A 21,664-nucleotide genomic window follows, 5' to 3' on the forward strand; every position below is an offset into this window, starting at 1 on the left:
ACTCTCCGTAATCTTCTCAGGTAGTAGAGGCGCTGATGAGCTTTTTTGATAATTGCGTTACTGTTCTCGGACCAGGAAAGATCTTCAGAGATGTGCACGCCCAGGAATTTGAAGTTCTTGACCCTTTCAACCATCGACAATTTCTACAGATAAGGAGTAGCACCCTCAGATTGGGGGATGCAGAAAGAAAGCAGGAAATTGTGGATTGATTAACTTCAAGGCCTGTCCCACTTGGCGATTTTTTCGAAGACTGCCGGCATCATTGACTGACGTATTAGGTCACTGGAAAATTCGCGGCGTGATGACGTATGACGCGCTGTGTTTTTTCAAGTGTTGCAACATTTTTTTGCCGCCGCTTGATTTTGAAATGTTCAAAATCTTTTGGCAACACTGATATGACGCCGGCAAAATCGCCGTGGGACAGGCCCTTTACTCTCAGCAGATGCAAGATAAAAGATGAGGTTTCAAAACGCTTCGAAAATATCAACAGAATTAACCACAGTCAACGTACATTTAGAGTCCTAGATCATACAGAAAGGAAACATGCCCACGCCGACCAAGATGCTCCATCTAAACTAGTCCCACTTTAAGCAAGAGGAGGGGGAGGCAGTCCTGGAATATGGGGAACGGGTGAGTGGTGGAAAATTGCGTTGGGGGAACGGGTTCCATTGGGGGACCAGACCTCCCTTGTGACAGGGTCCCAACGGGTCCCACTTGGCCCAGTATCCTTCTAAATCTTTCCTATCCATGTACCTGTCTGAATTTCTCTCATATGTTGCCTCAACTGTCTCCTCTGGCAACTCGCACCATATACCCATCACCCTTTGTGTGAACAAGTTACCTCTCGGGTTCCAATTCAATCTTTCCCTGGCACCTTAAACCTATGTCCTCTGGTTCTTGAATCCACTGCTCTGTGCAGTTACCTAATATATTCCTCTCATGATCTTGTACACCTCTATACGATCTCCCTTCATCTTTGTGGCAACATCCTCGTAAATCATCTCTGTCCCCATTCCAGCTTAACAACATCATTCCTATAACAGTGTGGCCAAAACTGAACACAATTCAGTCTGAAGAAGGGTCACGACCCGAAACATCACCCATCCTTTTTCTCCAGAGATGTCGCCTGATCTGCGGAGTTACTCCAGCATTTTGTGTCTATCTGTAATTCTTTGTTTCCACAGTACTCCAAATGTGACCTCATCAATGCCTTGTACAAGCATAACATAACAACACAACTTCTATACTATAACAATCCAACTTCAATACTCAATACTCTGACCAATGAAGGCCAATGTGCCAAAACCTTTCTTGACCACTCTATCAACATGTAATGCCATTTTCAAGGAACTATGTACCTGCACTCCTAGATCTTTCTGCTCTTCAACACTCCTCAAGAGCTCTGCCATTAACTGTTGAGGTTCTGCCCTGGTTTGACCTCCTAAATTGCAATATTTTGCACTTATCTGTATTGAACTCCATTGACCATTCCTCCGCCAACCTGCCTGATGAATCAAGATTGAGTTTGATGAACTCATAGAAGTTTTTTTGGAGGATTTATCATATTGAAAATAGATGAAAGGAAAACATTTGTGAGGTACATTTTACTGGAAGGATACCCTAGCTGGGATGACGGTGGGACAACGATGGCGGGTATTTCTGGGAACAATACAGAAGGTGCAGGATCAGTTCATTCCAAAGAGGAAGAAAGATTCCAAGGGGAGTAAGGGGCGACCGTGGCTGACAAAGGAAGTCAGGGACAGTATAAAAATAATGATGTATAGCATAGCAAAGATGAGCGGGAAGCCAGAGGATTGGGCAACTTTTAAAGAGCAACAGAAGATACCTAAAAAGGCAATAAGGAGAGAAAAGATGAGGTACGAAGGTAAGCTAGCCAAGACTATAGGAGGATAGTAAAAGCTTCTTTAGGTATGTGAAGTGGAAAGAATTAGTTAAGACCAAAGTTTGACTCTTGAAGACTGAAAAAGATTAATTTATTATGGGGAACAAGGAAATGGCAGACGAATTGAACAGGTACTTTGGATCCGTCTTTACTAAGGAGAACACAAACAATGTCCCCGATGAGTGGCCAGAGGATCTAGGGTTACAGAGGAACTGAAGGAAATTCACATTAGACAGGAAATGGTGTTGGGTAGACTGATGGGACTGAAGGTAGATAAATCCCCAGGGCCCGATGTTCTGCATCCCAGGGTACTTAAGGAAGTGGCTCTAGACATTGTAGTCGGATTGGTGATCATTTACCAATGTTCTATAGATTCAGGATCAGTTCCTGCGGATTGGAGAATAGCTAATGTTATCCCACTTTTTAAGAAAGGCGGGAGAGAGAAAACAGGGAATTATAGACCAGTTAGCCTGACATCAGTGGTGGGGAAGATGCTGGAGTCAATTATAAAAGATGAAATAGCCAAACATTTGGATAGCAGTAACAGGATCGGTCCGAGTCAGCATGGATTTACGAAGGGGAAATCATGCTTGACTAATCTTCTGGAATTTTTTGAGGATGTAACTAGGAAAATGGACAAGGGAGAGCCTGTGGATGTAGTGTACCTGGACTTTCAGAAAGCATTTGATAAGGTCCCACATAGGAGATTAGTGGGCAAAATTAGGGCACATGGTATTGGGGGTAGAGTGCTGACATGGATAGAAAATTGGTTGGCAGACAGGTAACAAAGAATAGGGATTAACGGGTCCCTTTCAGAATGGCAGGCAGTGACTAGTGGGGTACCGCAAGGCTCGGTGCTGGGACCGCAGCTATTTACAATATACATTAATGATTTAGATGAAGGGATTAAAAGTAACATTAGCGAATTTGCAGATGACACAAAGCTGGGTGGCAGTGCGAACTGTGAGGAGGATGCAGGGTGACTTGGACAGGTTGGGGGAGTGGGCAGATGCAGCTTAATGTGAATAAATGTGAGGTTATCCACTTTGGTGGCGAAAACAGGAAGGCAGATTGTTATTATTCTAAATGGAGTCAAGTTTGGAATAGGGGAAATACAACAGGATCTGGGGGTCCTTGTTCATCAGTCACTGAAAGTAAGCATGCGGGTACAGCAGGCAGTGAAGAAAGCAAATGGCATGTTGACCTTCATAACAAGAGGAGTTGAGTATAGGAGCAAAGAGGTCCTTCTATAGGGCCCTAGTGAGACCACACCTGGAATATTCTGTGCAGTTTTGGTCCCCTAATTTGAGGAAGAACATTCTTGCTGCAGTGCTGATCACCGTATTAAGTCTCCCCATGACCAGTTACTGCAAGGTCGTTGTGCCGTTATCTCTGACTCATAATCTCACCCAAATGTCTAACTTGTCTGTTTTTGGATGTTGATTTTTATTTTTACCGTGTAGTACCACTTTTTAATTTTCTTTTTTTTGTTTTTGCATTTGTTCTAGAAGTTTGAATATCCTGCCCTTATTTTTTAATTGTGTCATCACCTTGTCTCAGTTTATCACATCAAACTTGGTGTTCTATTTTTCCCACGTACCCGCCAAAGTTTAATAATGCTTTAATGACAGACTGTTCATTTAAGGTCTTAGGAAATTTCTATCCACGTACTTCCTTCTCTGTCGAACAGCCCCACACACCCACCCTCCTGCCCATCTCTCCAATTCATCCGACTTGGCGACCGTTTTGTCAAACGCTTGCACTCGGTCTATCAAGGCCTGCTGGATCTCTCGGTTCCGAACCATTTTAACCCCTTCCCATACCGATTTTTCTGCCCAGGGCAGTCTCCAATTTTAGAGTGAGGCCACACACAAACTGGAAGAACAGCATTTCATATTCCCACTTGGGCTGCTTACAACCTTGAACATTGAATTCTCCAATGTTAAGTAACTAATATACGATACCCCACCTGGACGTGCAACCGTTTCTCCCCTTCCACCCATGATCTTTCTTGCACTTCTATCCATATCTCGCACCTTTTGCCTTTTCATGCCTGGCTTATGTTCAAAGATCTGTCTATCGAAAGCATCCCTCACGTTTGTCTAGCTATCACAGGAATGTAGGTGGAAACAGGAGTACCCGGACAAAATTCACAGGGCACATGCAAACCACACATACTGTACTCGTTGTCAGGATCGAGCCGGGGTCTCTGTCATTGAAGCAGCAGCTACTATGCCACGCTGACTGAAATGAGTGCAGTGTTTGTGGGTGAGCTTTTTATGACCAGCAACCACTCTTCTATTAGCTTTTAAATAGTTATGGATGAAGATAGGGCTGGTCTGCATAGTTTGGTATTAGACAGAAACATGCTTAAGTTGAATGGAGTGGGTTGTTTGAGGGCAAAGGAACGATCGGAAATTGGGATGCTTTTAAAAATGTGGTGTTAAAATCCATTGGACAGGTGCATGGATAGGAAAGGTTAGAGCGATATGGGCACAATGCGGGCAGGCGGGTCTAGTGTGGATGGGCACCTTGATCGGCATGGACAAGCTGGTCCAAAGGGCTTGTTTCTGTGCTACATAACTTTGACAATGACTAGTTTGGGGCATGCATGTTCCTGTTAGAGCGAAGGGCAAGGCAGGGAGGAATAAGGAAGCTTGGATGACAAAATACATTTATACTGGTAAGGGAAAATAAGGAGGAATGGCAGCTGGAATCGTGTATCCCTGAAAGCTTTTCAGCAACCGAGAAGCATATTTCCGAAGGACATCAGGATGATGAAAAGGATGACAAGAGATAGCTCTGGCAAATAATATTAAGGAAATATCCAAAGAGATTTTATAAGTACATTAAGGGAAAGAGGGTAATTGGAGGGAGAAGAGGGCCCATAGAAACCAATGCGGTGATATACGTGTGGAGCTGCAGGGGATGGGCAAGGTCCTCAACGAGTATATCGCCCCTGTTTTTACTGCGGAGAAAAACATGAGGACTGGGGAACTTGGGGAAGTCAATGGAAGTGTCTTGAGGCCACACAGTACTATGGTCAAGGAGGTGCTGAAGGTCCTTAGGCGAATGACAGTAGACAAATATCGGATGATCGGATATAACCGAGGACACAGCGGGAAGCTGGGGAAGAAACAGAGTAGGCTGTGCTGGAAGATTAGATGGCATGGGATCTAAGGAGACCTGGCCAACTGGATAGAAGATTGACTTTATGGAAGGATGCAGATGGTGGTGGTGGAGGGTTGGAGGCCTGTGACTAATTGTGTGCCTCAGCGATCAGAGTTGGGTCCAGTGTTTTGGTGGCCTGATCTATGGGGAGATGTTGGGCAGTCTAGGAGTTTTCCTTAGAGTGCAGGAGGATGAGGGTTGATTTTATCGAGGTGCATCAAATCATGTGAGGGGGGGGGGAATAGATAGGGTAGATGTACAGTTTTTTTTACCCATAGCAAGGGAATCAAGATCCAGAGGGCATGTGTTTAATGGAAGATTTAATAGGAATCTCAGAGGCAGCACAGTGACGCAGTAGTCAAGTTGCTGCCTTAAAGCGCCAGGGACCCAGGATCGATTCTGACTGTGGGTGCTGTCTGTACGGAATTTGCACATTCTTCATGTGACCGTGTTGGGTTTTCTCCGGGTGCTCCGGTTTAAAGAAGCAATTCAACGTGTGGCGGATGGGGAGTTTGAGCAACAGATGAGAAAGGGAGATTTTGGGGGAGTGCATGATCAAGAGAATTTGGACAAATAGCTTCTCTTTGAAAGCTGTGACACTTTTGCTTGTGTATTACAGTTAATCTTCTGTTACACTATAACATGCATATGAAACATTAGTGGATCGTTTTTGTGGTTGGGATAATAATAATAATAAATTTTAATTAATGGGCGCCTTTCAGACATCTCAAGGACACCTTACATAGTAATCGGAATAAAAACATATAATCGGAATATAACAAGTAATAAAGACATCACAGAGACACAAATTAAAAACAGAATTCAATCCAAAAACAGAAAATCAAAAACACAGTGTGAAGAGAGAGCAGCGGCAGCCAAAGCGCGCCAGCGTCCACTCTCTCTTCACGGCAGCCATCTTGGACACAGACCTACAGGACTACAATTAGACAAAAAAATCATCCCCCCACAGTGGGTAGCACTTTGGAGGAAGGCACAATGTCCAGTCCCCATCCCATGTTCACCCCAAAGTCAGGCCTATTGCCGCAATTGCCTCTACGGAGGCCCGATGTCCCTGGCCATTCTCACCGGGTGGTCTTGCCCCGGCGTCAGGAGAGTCCTTTCGGCGGATGGGCCACCTGGAACGGCAGCTTCCTGGTTGGAGACCGCGGCTGCCGAAGCCGACAAGGCCGCGCCGGTTTGGAGCTCCCAGGCTCCCGATGTTAAAGTCGGCGCCGCCTCTCCGCACCGCCGCCTCTCCGCTCCGCCGCCTCTACGCACGCCGTCTCTCCGCTCCGCAGACCCGCAGCCCGGAGATGTTGCCAGAGCTCCAGCGCGTCGCTCCAGCGCGGCGACCCAGGCAAGGCATCGCCCGCTCCGCTCCAGCGCTCCAACGAAGAATTGAAGAATTGAGCCACCTGCCCACTGGGAAAGTTTGGTTAACCATTGAGATGGACTTGAGGTATTTTATCAGCACAAGTTCCAGGCTGAGCACACTAATGGAATGTTTGTGAAGGTGTGTCACCTTTAGATGGGGCATCTAATTAATGGGTATTAATTAGCATATTTCTTTGTTTTACAGATAGTGAATATTACAAAGCACAGGCGCTGAAGAATGCGGAGGATGCTTTTCGAGTGCAACAAGCTAGAGTGAGTGACTCGGGTCTTAAGTGTAATTATGTAATTCGTTTTGTTTCAGTTGTGACAGCCTGGCCTAGTCCCTGGGTGCTGCCTTTGCCAAACAGTGACGGGTTTTGTGAAGCTCCATATTTTCTCTGAACTTGTTTGGAAGGAATACAGGATGTAAACTTGGATAGCTTATCATACGAGAAATATGCAGGTAGCTGGGAATTGAGGGGGGAAGGTTATAGGGCAGTGGTTGCCACAATGTGGACCTGACATTGGTTAAAGCACCAAGCTAGATGCAGGAAAAATGTTCCCAATGTTGGGCGAGTCCAGAACCAGGGGCCACAGTCTTAGAATAAAGCGGAGGCCATTTAAGACTGAGGTGAGAAAAAACTTTTTCACTCAGAGTTGTGAATTTGTGGAATTCCGTGCCACAGAGGTCAGTGGAGCCCAAATCACTGGATGGATTTAAGAGAGGGTTGGATAGAGCTCATGGGGCTGTGGAATCAAGGGCTATGGGGAGAAGGAAGGCACGGGTTATTGATTGGGGACGATCAGCCATGATCACAATGAATGGCAGTGCTGGCTCGAAGGGCCGAATGGCCTCCTCCTGCACCTATTTTCTATGTTTCATTGCTGCTCTGTCCCATATCTCCATTCATAATAATACCCCTTTTTGCATTGGTTAATAACGTGATAGACTAATTCACATGACTCCATGAAAAGGAAGTGTTTGACGAGTGAGTTCTTGAGATAGGAAAGTGAATGAGAACCATTGATGTGATGTGAACCATTTAGGAGTCACAAAAGATAAACGCGGAAGATAAGGCTTATGAAGTTGAGGGAAATATATAATGGAGGATTAATTAACTACTAGAAAAGAGTAAAGGGTAAGCATGTCATTATCAGATTGATAATCTGTAAATAATAGACAATAGATGCAGGAGTAGGCCATTCGGCCCTTCGAGCCAGCACCGCCATTCAATGTGATCATGGCTGATCATCCCCAATCAGTACCCCGTTCCTGCCTTCTCCCCATATCCTCTGACCGCTATTTTTAAGAGCCCTATCTAGCTCTCTCTTGAAAGCATCCAGAGAACCTGCCTCCACCGCCCTCTGAGGCAGAGAATTCCACAGACTCACCACTCTCTGTGAGAAAGAGTGTTTCCTCGTCTCCGTTCTTAATGGCTTCCCCCTTATTCTTAAACTGGCCCCTGGTTCTGGACTCCCCCAACAACGGGAACATGTTTCCTGCCTCTAGTGTGTCCAAACCCTTAACAATCTTGTATGTTTCAATGAGATGCCCTCTCATCCTTCTAAACTCCAGAGTATACAAGCCCAGCCGCTCCATTCTCTCAGCATATGACAGTCCCGCCATCCCGGGAATTAACCTTGTAAACCTAAGCTGCACTCCCTCAATAGCAAGAATGTCCTTCCTCAAATTAGGGGACCTCAAATAATGAGGTAACTTGATGATTGTTGCTGTGTAACATCCAGCTAAGATCTTTATTCATGACATGGGTGCATGGACTGAGTGTAATTACGTAAAACACTAAGTGGTGGAGGAACTCAGCAGGCCTTTTAGCATCTACGGAGGGACACAGGTGACTCCCTGCCTTGATCCTCCCCCCCCCCCCAAACTTGGTGTCGTTACTTACATTTATAGATAATTCAAAGATAGCTGGGAAGTGAGCACAAGATAATCCTCATTTCTCATTTTCTTAACATGGAAGGAAACCATTTGGCCCATCGAGTCTCGGTTGGTGCTCAAAGTAATCCCACTCTTTTGCTCCTGTGCCCCTCTCTAGTGCCTCATGAACAACACATGGATATCCTTGCAATCTGTAAAAAGTGTATCAAACTGAGAAAAAATAAGAACAAAGATCAGCGACGGTTTAGAAACTGTAAAACAGGGTGGCATGGTGGAGCTGTGGTAGAGTTGCTGCCTTACAGCGCCAGAGAGCCGGGTTCGACCCCGACTATGAGTTCTGTCTGTGTAGAGTTTGTACCTTCTCCCCGTGACTGCATGGGGTTTTCTCTGAGATTTTTGGTTTCCTCCCACATTCCAAAGATGTACAGGTTTGTAGATTAATTGGATCGGAATAAATGTAATTTGTCCCTCGTGTGCAGGATAATGTTAATGTGCCGGGGTTGCTGGTCGGTGCGGACTCGTTGGGCCGAAGGGCCTGTTTCCGTGCTGTATCTCTAAACTAAACTAAACTAGGCTAAGCAAAGGATGGAAAGATTGATGACAGAGGGCTGATAGCAGGTGCAGCAAATAATGAGGAAAGCTTAGAAAGATGTCATTTATTGTGAGGGGATGTATAGGTTAAAAGGGTCGACTTCATTTGTGCAGATTGTCACAACGCCTCCTCGCTCGGATGGCTCCCCAATATCTATCCATGGCATTATTAATCACATTAAACCATTGGTACATCTAGAAATCTGTACAGGTGGTGGGGAATGATGGTAGATGTTACATAAAGTGCTGCTGGTGTAATGACCAGACTCTCATCAGGACAACAATGTGTGCTTCTTTATCGCAGTAGGAGGTGTTTCAGCTTGAACAGGATTTGCAAAGCAAGCAGATGTCTATCTACAGGTAGTGGAATCTGGGTGTAGTATTGCTTTTGCAACAACAGCTGATCTTCCAACCTGCGCTGCTTGACAGTCAAGGGCTACACTGCATTTGGTTACCACTATTGTATTTGCTCGCAGACTCGACTGTTTGATGAAGAGGCAAAGGAGAGTCGCATGGCAGCACTTCGAGCTGCCAACGAGTCTGGTACAGGCTTTGGGGAGAGTTACAGTTTAGCGAACCCTTCCATTCGAGCCGGTGAAGACATCCCTCAGCCTTCCATGTTCAATGGCAAACTCAAAGCGTACCAACTGAAAGGCATGAATTGGCTTGCTAACCTCTATGAACAGGTAAGTTTGGTGGTATTGGCCGTGTTTGCATGTGTTTACACAAGCAAATGTTCAGATGCAAGTGTCATTTGCTTTGTCATTATGTCCTAGCAGTAAGTGCACTGTTCATGACAAGCTGTGTGGGTTGGCTTTCTTTTCCATGTATAGGAGGACATTGGTAACTTGCTGAATACTCTTAGACAATAGACAATAGGTGCAGGAGTAGGCCATTTGGCCCTTCGAGCCAGCACCGCCATTCAATGTGATCATGGCTCATCATCCCCAATCAGTACCCCGTTCCTGCCTTCTCCCCATATCCCCTGACTTTGCTATTTTTACGAGCCCTCTCTAGCTCTCTCTTGAAAGCATCCAGAGAACCCGCCTCCACCGTCCTCTGAGGCAGAGAATTCCACACACTCACCACTTTCTGTGAGAAAAAGTGTTTCCTCGTCTCCGTTCTAAATGACTTGCTCCTTATTCTTAAACTGTGGCCCCTGCTTCTGGACTCCCCCAACATCGGGAACATGTTTCCTGCCTCTAGCGTGTCCAAGCCCTTAACAATCTTATATGTTTCAATGAGATCCCCTCTCATCCATCTAAACTCCAGAGTGTACAAGCCCAGCTGCTCCATTCTCTCAGCATGTGACAGTCCCGCCATCCTGGGAATTAACCTTGTAAACCTATGCTGCACTCCCTCAATAGCAAGAATGCCCTTCCTCAAATTAGGGGACCAAAACTGCACATGTGTGGTCTCATTAGGGCTCTGTACAACTGCAGAAGGACCTCTTTACTCTGGTTGCATTTCCAGTAACAAGGGTGCTAATGCCATCTGTGACAAAAGGGTCACTATAGCAACACATACTGAGAAGCCCATTATTGCAGCGCTGCTATGCCGGGAACCTAGTGCGAACCCCTACCTTTCCCCTTGCTGTATGCTGGGCTTTCAGCAAGTGACATAAGCCCCTATATCTTCCCTTCTGGAGCAGTGAAATAGTGTGGTGGCAGCCGATGAGAGGGTTAGTTTTGGGATGAGTGATATGGCTGCGAACTGCTAGGGCGTGGGGATCAGGGTTGCATGTTGAGTGCTGCCCTTTGCTGGAAGTGGCAGCAGCTGTTCCATGTGTTGACATAGCGCAGATAAACATCAAAATGCTGGAGTAACTCAGCGGGACAGGCAGCACCTCTGGAGAGAAGGAATGGGTGACGTTTCCGGTTGAGACCCTTCTTCAGACAGACTGCTTTGTCGTTACCATTGCTGTCTCCCTGTCTCTTTTTCTGCACAGCCATACGTTACCCCTTGTGGTAACGTGCTCAATGATTGGCGACCACTGAGCTTGTCACCACACAGAATTCTCTGGAATGGGAACAGCAGTTTCTGTTCGGTCCAGCTAGAGGCGATAAGGGAAGCTTTTGGATCCTGGATCACTCTGTTAACACATGGAGCAAGTGCAACAGAGTCTCCAGCAAGCACACTTGACCCAACCCTCAAACATAACCTTCCTGCACCGAGTTATGGGTTGTTCATTGCTGACAAAGCATGGGTGGACAGGGACGTGATATATGGGCTTCCTAGCATAAAAATGGGAGGGTAGGGGTATTGTCCAGTTTCCTAGCACAACAGCATGCATCCCAAGTGGTGTGTATGTTATCTGGGTGTGTGTAGCATTGTAGAAAGTCATTTCCCTACAGAGTAGCAATAAACATACATCATCAGAATACAGCTGGTTTTTTCCCCTTTACCCGGTGATTCACCCTGGGGTTGTTTCCATCAATTACCCTGAGCATCACTATTTTCTGTGTGTGATTGACCTTTTAATGGCCACAATCCATGCACAATAGGCTGTTTCCTGCTCCTGTACACCACTAAATCTTTAAAATTAAATTTGATTAGTGTTGCCTTGACTCTCAATGAATATTTGCTGTATTTTGTCATTTGACTCAACTGTGACTCAAGTTCATTTCTAAAGTTCTTTCTCTGCTCCCATCAGGGTATCAATGGGATCCTCGCTGATGAAATGGGGCTCGGTAAAACAGTACAGAGCATTGCTTTCTTGGCACATCTTGCAGAGGTGAGATTTATGTTATGTGAGAATGAGAAAAATCTGCACAGAACACAGCTTCAGATACATTTTGGTGGCAAATCTGACATTTGGGATTTCTTCCTAAACAACCCCCACCCCAACATTTCTCTGCACCCTTCATTCCAGGGCTCTATGAATATATTGATTTCTTCCACTTGATATAAATCAGAACACTAATGCAATCATAAAGAAGGCACATCAGCCCCTCTACTTCCTGAGAAGATTACAGAGAGTCGGTATGTCAAGGAGGACTCTCTCTAACTTCTACAGGTGCACAGTAGAGAGCATGCTGACCGGTTGCATCGTGGCTTGTTTTGGCAACTTGAGCGCCCAGGAGCGGAAAAGACTACAAAAAGTAGTAAACACTGCCCAGTCCATCATCGGATCTGACCTCCCTACCATCGAGGAGATCTATCGCAGTCGCTGCCTCAAAAAGGCTGGCAGCATCATCAAGGACCCACACCATCCTGGCCACACACTCATCTCCCCGCTACCTACAGGTAGAAGGTACACGAGCCTGAAGACTACAACGTCCAGGTTCAGAAACAGCTCTTCCCCACAGCCATCAGGCTATTGAACTCAACTCAGAAAAAACTCTGAACATTAATAGCCCATTATCTGTTTATTTGTGCTTTATCTGTTTATTTATTCATATGTGTATATATTTATATAATGGTATATGGACACACTGATCTGTTCTGTATTCATGCCTACTATATTCTGTTGTGCTAAAGCAAAGCTAGAATTTCATTGTCCTATCTGGGACACATGACAATAAACTCTCTTGAATCTTGAATCTCTTCATTTGTTCTTGATGGGTTATTCCTGCTCTCTGGACACATTGTTAGAGTATTATCATGAACTTTTGGGATTTACTTGTAACAAGGCCCATGTTTCATGTGTAATGATTTTTGCACTATCCAATCGAACACTCCCACGACAAGTGTGCTTCTGGTTATGTATTTCATTAAGCTGCCATTATACTGCACCCACAAATAATCCCAAGCTTTGTCTGTGCATTACCTTTCAAGAGCCCTGTTACAGTGCAGATTCAGTGTTGGCTTGAACTGAGTTTCATGGATCTTTTGTTTGTAAAAATTATTTCTGTTGTGCAGAGAGAAAATATCTGGGGTCCATTCTTGATCATCTCTCCTGCTTCCACTCTCAACAATTGGCACCAGGAATTCTCCAGATTTGTTTCAAGATTCAAGGTAATACTCATAAAAACATGGAGCAAATGGTCTTGGCATTTGCTGCAAATTCTAATTTCAAACTTGAAATTGCATTTTTCTAACCAGAGCAGTGAAGGTGCTATAACACTATAATGTGCTGTCTTTTTGTCCAGTCTATCCCTCAATACATTTGGAAGCAGAGATCATGGACTAACTACTGCAACACACTGTATATTTTTTGATCTGGTCTTTCTCTAATGCATTCGGAAGTATAGGAGACATTGAGGCTGTTATAATTCTGCTTGGAGGCTAACCGATAACCTGACAGGTCCAGTAATGTAAGTGGCAATAGGATGTGCACAAGATCTGTGTGTTTAGCTTGATGAAGTACAGCATAATGAGGTCTCAAGCCTTCTCTGATCTTGACCTGTGCCAGTATTTTCGGGTAGAGGTTAGTAGGAGGACCAGTGAGTGGGTATCCTCTTTCCATGTAGTTTAAAAAAAAAAGCTCTCAAAAGTCTTGCTTCTTTGGTAGTGCTGGCACTAGATGGCAGTATTACATAACATTCCACAAATAAATGTGAGCGCATGCTCTATAAACCTGGAAATATGGCAGAAATATGGGGGGGGGGGGGTGTATTTTCAGAATCCTTAAGTTTCCTAAGAAAGATACTTTGCTATTTTTGAGGGACAACAGAGTTTTATAGAAAAGGTTGGACAAACGTGCATCGTTTTCTTTGGGGCATTGGAGGTTGCGAGGAGACTGACAGAAGTATGAGTTTTCAAGAGAGAGTTAGATTTAGCTCTTCGGGCTAATGGAATCAAGGGATATGGGGGGGGAAGCAGGAACGGGGTACTGATTTTGGATGATCAGCCATGATCATGTGAATGGCAATGCTGGCTCGAATGGCCAATTGGCCTACTCCTGCACCTATTTTTTATGTTTCTATGTAAAATGATGAGGGACATAGATAGGGTAGACGGTCAGAACATTTTTTCCCATTGTGAAAATGTCAAAGACTGGCGAGTGCAGCCTAAAGGTCAAGTCAAGTCAAGTTTATTCGTCACATAAACATACGAGATGTGCAGTGAAATGAAAAGTGGCAATGCTCGTGGACTTTGTGCAAAAAGACAAACAAACAAACAAACTACAAACTACAAACAGAATGGAACAGAATCACATATTCTTTTACATATTACATATTGTGGTAGGAAGGAAAAAGGAAAAAAACAGCAATTTAAAAAAAAAGCAGTAGAATGGTACAGTAAAGTTAGTCCCTGGTGAGGTAGGAGTTTACAGTCCTAATGGCCTCTGGGAAGAAACTCCTTCTCAACCTCTCCGTTCTCACAGCATGGCAACGGAGGCGTTTGCCTGATCCTAGCAGCTGGAACAGTCTGTTGCAGGGGTGGAAGGGGTCTCCCATGATCTTATTGGCTCTGGAGTTGCACCTTCTGATGTATAGTTCCTGCAGGGGGGCGAGTGAAGTTCCCATAGTGCGTTCGGCCGAACGCACTACTCTCTGCAGAGCCTTCTTGTCCTGGGCAGAGCAGTTCCCAAACCAAATCGTGATATTTCCGGACAAGATGCTTTCCACAGCCGCTGAGTAGAAGCACTGGAGGATCCTCAGAGACACTCTGAATTTCCTCAATTGTCTGAGGTGGTAAAGGCGCTGCCTTGCCTTACTCACGAATGCTGCGGCGTGTGATGTCCATACATCCTCAGAGATGTGGACTCCCAGGTATTTAAAACAGCTCACCCTATCCACAGTATCCCCATTTATCCTCAATGGTGTGTACATCCTCGGATGATGTGCTCCTCCTAAAGTCCACGATCAGCTCCTTCGATGTTCAAGAGGAGGCTGTTGTCCTGACACCAGAGTGCCAGGTCAGCCACCTCCTCCCGGTAGGCCTTCTCATCGTTGTCTGAGATCAGGCCCAGCACCACAGTGTCATCAGCAAACTTGATTATCGAGTTGGAGCTGAGCCTAGCCACACAGTCATGTGTGTACAGGGAGTACAATAGGGGGCTGAGGACGCAACCCTGGGGAGGATCCTGTGCTCAGGGTGAGGGACTTCGATGTATTTCCCCCCATCTTGACTACCTGGGGCCTGGTGGAGAGAAAGTCCAGGACCCAGGCACACAGTGGGGTGTTGAGCCCCAAATCCAGTAGCTTCTCGGCCAGTCTGGTGGAGACTATGAGGAGGAATGTTTAATGGAGATGTGAGAGGAAAGTTTTTCTTTAAACACAGTGGTGGGTACTTGGAACACTCTACCAAGGGTGGTGGTAGCTGCAGATATGATGGTATTTAAGAGGTTAGAGAATGGTATCTTTGGTTGACGCTTGGATGTGCAGTGAATGGCGGGGTATGGATCACCTGCAGGCAGAGGAGATTGGTTCAACTTGACATCATGTTCGAACTGACATTGTGGGCCAAAGAACCTGCTCTTGTGCCGCACTGTTCTATGTTCTAACAACTATTTGTCTTTACTTTGTAGGAATATGATTTTTCTCTCATACATTTTTATTACTATTTTGTTGTTTCTCCTGTACACTGAATTTTTCAATTGATGCCTTTTATTAACAAATAAGGTTAGGGTTAGTATCAATTTTATGCATTTCCTTTTTGAAACTTGGACCATGCCAATGCTTTTACAACCAAATAATGAGTATAGTGTTTGCACAACTAATCGTTGCAAATGGAAATGAGATAAGTGACTTGCATAATCACTGTTGGTTGAAGAACACATATTATCTTGGACATTTCTCTGTTTTTACCGTGGAGAAAGACAGGAGGATGGGGGATCTTGAGGTAATCACTGGAAATGTCTTGGGAGCAGTCAGTGTTACGCATATGAAAATAGACAGATCTCCCAGGCCTGATCAGATATATCTGAGGACATTGTGGGAAGATAGAGAGAAAATTGCAGCAGCCCTCGCGGAGATGTATGAGTCGTCGATAGATGCAGGCAAGGTGCCGGAATACTGATGGAAAGCAAATGTGCCTCTAGCTGCAGGAAAGAGACTGGGAACTACAGGCCAGTGAGCTAAGTTTGGAAAGGTCGGAAAGTTACGACAAGGTATTTTGAGGAATGCATGCACTTAGATGGTTCAGGATAGTCAGCATGGTTTTGTACGTGGGAGGTCGTGTCTCATGGATCTTAGTTTTTTGAGGATGTCACCAACAAGGTCAATTAAGGCAGAGCTGCAGACGTATACATGGATTTTAGTAAGGCACTTGGCAAGGTTCCACATGGATGGCTGCTCTTGAAGGTTGGATCCCATAGGATGCAAGAAGAGATAGCTGAATGGATAGAAAATTGGCTTCATGGAAGGAGGCAGAGGGTGATGGTGGAAAGTTGCTTTTCGAACTGGAGGCCTTTGACTAGTGGTGTGCCTCAGGGTTTAGTGCTGGGCCCATTGTCATTTATCATCTATATCGATGATTTGGATGGGAATGTACATGGCGTGGGTGGTATTGTAAAAATACCACAATGTGGGTGGTATTGTAAAAATTGGTTGTCAAAAATTGCAGCAGGATCTTAATCGGTTGGGCAGGTGGGCTGAGGAATGGTTGATGGCATTCAATACAGAGAAATGTGTGTGAGGTGTTGCATTTTGGGAGCACTAACATGGACCGAACCTGCACAGTGAACAGTAGGGCTTTGGGGACTGTTGTAGAGCAGAGGGATCTAGGAGTACAGGTACATTCATTGAAAGTGGTATCACATGTAGACACGGTGGCCAAAATGTATTTTGGCACATTGGCCTTCATCAGTCAGAACATTGAGTATAGAAGTTAGAAAGTCATGTTCCTTTTTCTTCCCTCCCACAAATATGTAATATGTGATTATGTGATTCTGTTCCATTCTGTTTGTAGTTTGTTTGTTTGTTTTTTTGCACAATCTGCGAGCATTGCCACTTTTCATTTCACTGCACATCTCGTATGTGTATGTGACGAATAGACTTGACTTGACCTGACCATTGTATAAGACTTTGGCGAGGCTGCATTTAGAGTCTTGTGTCCAGTTTTGGGCCCCATGTTTGAGGTAAGATGTTGCCAAGCTGGGAAGGATGCAGAAAAGATTTATGAGGATGTTGCCAGGACTCAAGGGCCTGAACTATTAGGAGAGGTTGAGCAGACTAGGGCTGTATTCCTTGGAGCGCAAGAGGATGAGGGGTGATCTTATAGAGGTGTACAAAATCATGAAAGGAATAGATGGGGTAGACACACAAAGTCTCTTGCCCGGAGTAGGGGAATCGTGAACCAGGGGTCAATAGGTCAATGAGGGGGGAAAGATTTAATAGGAACTTGATGGGCAACTTTTTCACACAAAGTATATGGGCGGAGCTGCTGGAGGAGGTAGTTGAGGCAGGGACTATCGCAACGTTTAAGAAACATTTAGACAGGCACATGGATAGGATAGGTTTAGAGGGATATGGGCCAAATGCGGGCAGGTGCGACTAATTTAGATGGACATTGGCTGGTGTGGCCAAGTTGGGCCGAAGGGCCTGTTTTCATGCTGTAAGACTGACTCCATGACTCTGTGACATTAACTCTACTTTTAAGACGACTGTGACTATCACTAAAGATTTTGTGTAGTGCAGAGAAGGCAGTTAAGGTAGTTTAATAACGCAGCCAAATTAAACCATCTGTCTCACTTGCTCTCAATGCAAGTTGTATATTGGAGAACTGAAGGCTGCGTATTGAAGGTGATATACACTTAGAAGACAGAAACGCGCCCTTTAGCCCTCCAAGTATGCTCAACACGGGACAAGGAAGAGCTGTTGATACAAGCTCTTTACGTTTGTCTTCCTTCAATTTCAGGTCCTGCCTTATTGGGGCAACCCACACGACCGAAAGGTGATCAGGAAGTTCTGGAGTCAGGTAAAGTTTATTCTGATTCCTATCTCGTAATTGTGTTATGATAAACTATTGGAGACTGTTGCACACTGGCGTCAGCAATTCTGTGTAATACCTTCCGTCAAATTCACTGGGTCTGCTCTCTGACTGCCGTTCTATTTCAAAACTCCACACCTGCCTGTGATTGATTTTTACTATATGTTGAAAACTGTTAATGAATCAATGAGAAAGTTACCAGGTCACAGGACTGACGACTTCCCGGTTATCTTGGGTATTAGATGAGGCAAGAATGAAGTTGATTACAATTCTCTCCATGATTAAAGTGACTGAGGATTTGTCATCTTGTAAGGTATTGAAAGTACTTTACTGAGGGATCAATGTCTTACTTAAGTAGATATTTGATTTGAATTACTTTCACTTGGAGTCTTCTGGGTTTCCATTGATTTCAGATTGGGTTCCCAGGCGGATGGTCTACTAAATTCATTCTGGGTATGGACATAATGAAATTGTGATTCAGGTGATTAAAAGAAGTGCTTTCAAAATAAAGCCAGCAATGTGATCTGTCGTGTGCAGAGAATCTAATTAGGAGCTTTTAAAGCAAAATGTTCCAAGGTGTATCATGGTGGTATTGGCAGAATATAACACCATGCCATCAAGACAGATACCTGTGAAATGACACCGCTTCATCATGTAAAAAGGGTATTAAAGAAACATTTTAAAGGTGGAAAGAGTGGCAGGCAAATGTAATGAAGAAATTCCAGATCTAAGGATGTTTGTCACTGAGGGCTGGGCTGCCAAAGGTGGAGCGATTATATTTGAGGATGGCAAAGAAGTCGCAAGAGCAGTTTTCTTGGAATGAGATGAAGGAAGACATTTAAGAATGGAGACTGAATAATGGAGTAAGCATAGACGAACAAACCCAAGTGATGAATGGAGAAGATGGTGGAAGTTTGAAAGACCTAGTTTATTGCAGGGAGAATGAGGGAGACTACCCTGTAGCATCGTGGAGTAGTTGGGTGCAGAGGCGACGAAGATGTGGTTGAGAATTTCCATATCAAGTTTGTAGAGACTGGGTAGAGTGGGATGATGCTTTGGGCAATTACAGTTGTGTAATTTCTAACTTTCCTCGAGTCAATCTGTTTGAAAGTTCGAATCCAGGCTGCTTCAGTTTAGTCAGCCTTCCTAAAAGCGATGGAGTTGAGGCTTGGGGAATGGAATTTAAGCCATGGATCTTGGCTAATTCTGTTTGGTCTCATGCATGTCTGGTGGCCTGTCTGAGCTGCAGACCCAGCTGTGTAGGAAGGAACAGCAGATGATGGTTTACATCGAAGATGGACACAAAATGCTGCAGGTTTTGCAAGAAAGAGCTGCAAGTGGCAACTGGGACTCAAGTAGTAGATTCCAGGGGCCTGCAGTAGTTCACCCTCATGGCCATATGTCAGTTTACCAGTGTTAAACGTGAACAATTTTAAATATATATATCTGACTATAGTACTGTTAATATGGATTAAAATCATTTTTGAAAATTGCATGGAAACCTTAAACTGCTAGAAATTAATTGTAAACATAAAAGCTAAGGAAAGCACGCACTTGTATTTTCAATCGTGGTATGCAACTCCATCTGAATCACTGAGGGTGCACCACAAATGCCAGCTGTCCCCAACATAAACCTATGGGTCTGTATGGAAAGGGTATCTGGTCCTCCAGCTCGGCGTTGTGTTCTACCCTGGACTTGGGACTGCGAAGAAGGTTGGGCGAGCTAGTAGCTGACCGCCAGCTCATTTCTGACTTTTGCATTGCAATGCTAGAGCAGGGAAGGAGCTAGCACCTCAGTGAGCCTGTGGTTCTCTTGATAAGCCACTGGTTGAAAATTAGTGTGTTTTCCCCATTGCCTTCGGTTTTGGTACTGTTTAACTGGTATAATTTAAAAAGATTTCTGGTCTTAAATTGCAGACAAGTTATCTGCAGAGGGAGCATGACGTGAACTAGGATTAAATTTACATTTCAGTCCGTTTTCTGATGGGATCCTAATTGGTTTGGTTTGAAAACTCATAACTAATAGCAGGCAGATAATAAAATACTGCCTTTACTTGTCATATTATTGCAAACTGGCGGTCAGTCAAAAATTGGCTTGGAAGGTTTAAAAATGTTTAAAACAAAATGCATCAAATTCTATGTAGAGAGCCTATGAAGAGCTTTACTCTGTGTCTGGCCCATGTTGTACTTTGGTTACAGAGTCATACAGTGTGGAAACAGGCCCAACTTGCCCACGCCGACCAGCGTCCCTCCTGCCCACCCATATCCCTCTAAACCAAGGTTTCCCAACCTGGGGTAACGTCCCAGGGGGTAAATATCACCTACCCAGTTTTGTTGATTCTGGATTTGTACATTTTTTTTCTCATTGACTGACTGTGTGTGTTTGGTTCTGGTATCGGTTCATCGTTAATTGTTCATAAATAAGTGAAATAACATTGTTATCAATATCATACTATTAAAAGTCTCGTCTTGTTTGTCTGTGATCTCAGGAGCTATGCCAAAACGGTACACGGTCGCGTGAGAAATTTTGCATCACATTACTCACCTTTGTCCCGTTTGCGTTCCTATAGAGTTTCGTTCAGATTGATCTTATATTTACATTTTTAAACTTAAGTCACAATTTTAGAAGAAATTTCACTGTGCAGTTATATCTTCAGCTTTGACACCAGAATTGCTACATTGTTTCAGTCTCGGCACACCCAGTCCAGCCAGGCTGACCACTAGAAATGTTGCTATTCCTTTTTTGTTTAATCCTGGCAGCATGGAGGGAGGGTTTTAAAGTCACAGTACACTGCATTTTGAATAAGGCAAACTGAGCAGCCCCGGCGCAGTTGGAGGCTATGGGTGAGTGCTGGAATCTTGCATTGGGGGACCAGACCTCCCGTGGCCACTCGGCTCTTCAAGTCAGTACCGCCATTCAATGTGATCATGGCTGATCATCCACAATCAGTACCCCGTTCCTGCCTTCTTCCCATATCCCTTGACTCCGCTATCTTCAAGAGCCCTGTCTAGCTCTTTCTTGAAAGTGGTATGGGTGCGTAGTCCAATATTGCCTTGGGGGACCAGGCCTCCCGTGTGACAGGGACCCACAGTTGGTCCAGTGTGCTATTAAAGTTGTCTGCGGTAAACGGGACAAAAAAGATTGGGAACCCCTGCTCTAAACCTATCCTATCCATGTACCTATCGATATGCTTCTTAAAAGTTGCGATAGTACCTGCGCAAATTCCATAATGTTTGGGAGAAGGACCCATCATTTATTTATTTGCCTCTGTGTTGCACAATTTGAGATTTGTAATAGAAAAAGAGGGTGTTTTTATATATTTTGGTTTCACCATGTAGAAATTACAGCTGTGTTTATACATAGTCCCCCAGTTCAGGGCACCATAATGTTTGGGACACATGGCTTCACAGGCATTTGTAATAGCTCAGGTGTGTTTAATTGCCTCCTTAATGCAAGTATAAGAGAGCTCTCAGCACCTAGTCTTTCCTCCTGTCTTTCCATCACCTTTGGAAACTTTTATTGCTGTTTATCGACATGAGGACCAAAGTTGTGCCAATGAAAGTCAAAGAAGTCATTATGAGACTGAGAAACAAGAATAAAACTGTTAGAGACATCAGCCAAACCTTAGGCTTACCAAAATCAGCTGTTTGGAACATCATTAAGAAGAAAGAGAGCACTGGTGAGCTTACTAATCGCAAAGAGACTGGCAGATCAAAGATGACCTCCACAGCTGATGACAGAAGAATTCTCTCTCTAATAAAGAAAAATCCCCAAACACCTGTCCGACGGATCTGAAACGCTCTTCAAGAGTCAGGTGTGGATTTGTCACTGACCACTGTCCGCAGAAGACTTCATGAACAGAAATACAGAGGTTACACTGCAAGATGCAAACCACTGGTTAGCCTCA

The 21,664-nt window shown here is 44.5% G+C and overlaps 1 protein-coding gene and 1 long non-coding RNA gene across 2 annotated transcripts in view; one reads left to right on the forward strand and one right to left on the reverse strand.

Annotated features, from left to right (window-relative positions):
* ino80 (INO80 complex ATPase subunit) overlaps window positions 1-21,664 on the forward strand; it is a 163,766-nt gene that overhangs the window by 69,682 nt on the left and 72,420 nt on the right. The window contains 5 exon segments of the mRNA XM_033026586.1: window positions 6,654-6,721; window positions 9,416-9,625; window positions 11,593-11,673; window positions 12,801-12,896; window positions 17,685-17,744. Coding sequence (XP_032882477.1) covers window positions 6,654-6,721; window positions 9,416-9,625; window positions 11,593-11,673; window positions 12,801-12,896; window positions 17,685-17,744 — 515 coding nt within the window.
* On the reverse strand, window positions 804-21,626 carry LOC116976718. The gene is made up of 3 exons (XR_004413026.1): window positions 21,617-21,626; window positions 11,393-11,398; window positions 804-896 (listed from the first exon to the last, which is right to left on the reverse strand). It is a non-coding gene; the product is annotated as an uncharacterized LOC116976718 (long non-coding RNA).

This window comes from Amblyraja radiata, chromosome 9 (genome assembly GCF_010909765.2).
Source record: "Amblyraja radiata isolate CabotCenter1 chromosome 9, sAmbRad1.1.pri, whole genome shotgun sequence".
NCBI classification, from domain to species: Eukaryota; Metazoa; Chordata; class Chondrichthyes; order Rajiformes; family Rajidae; genus Amblyraja; species Amblyraja radiata.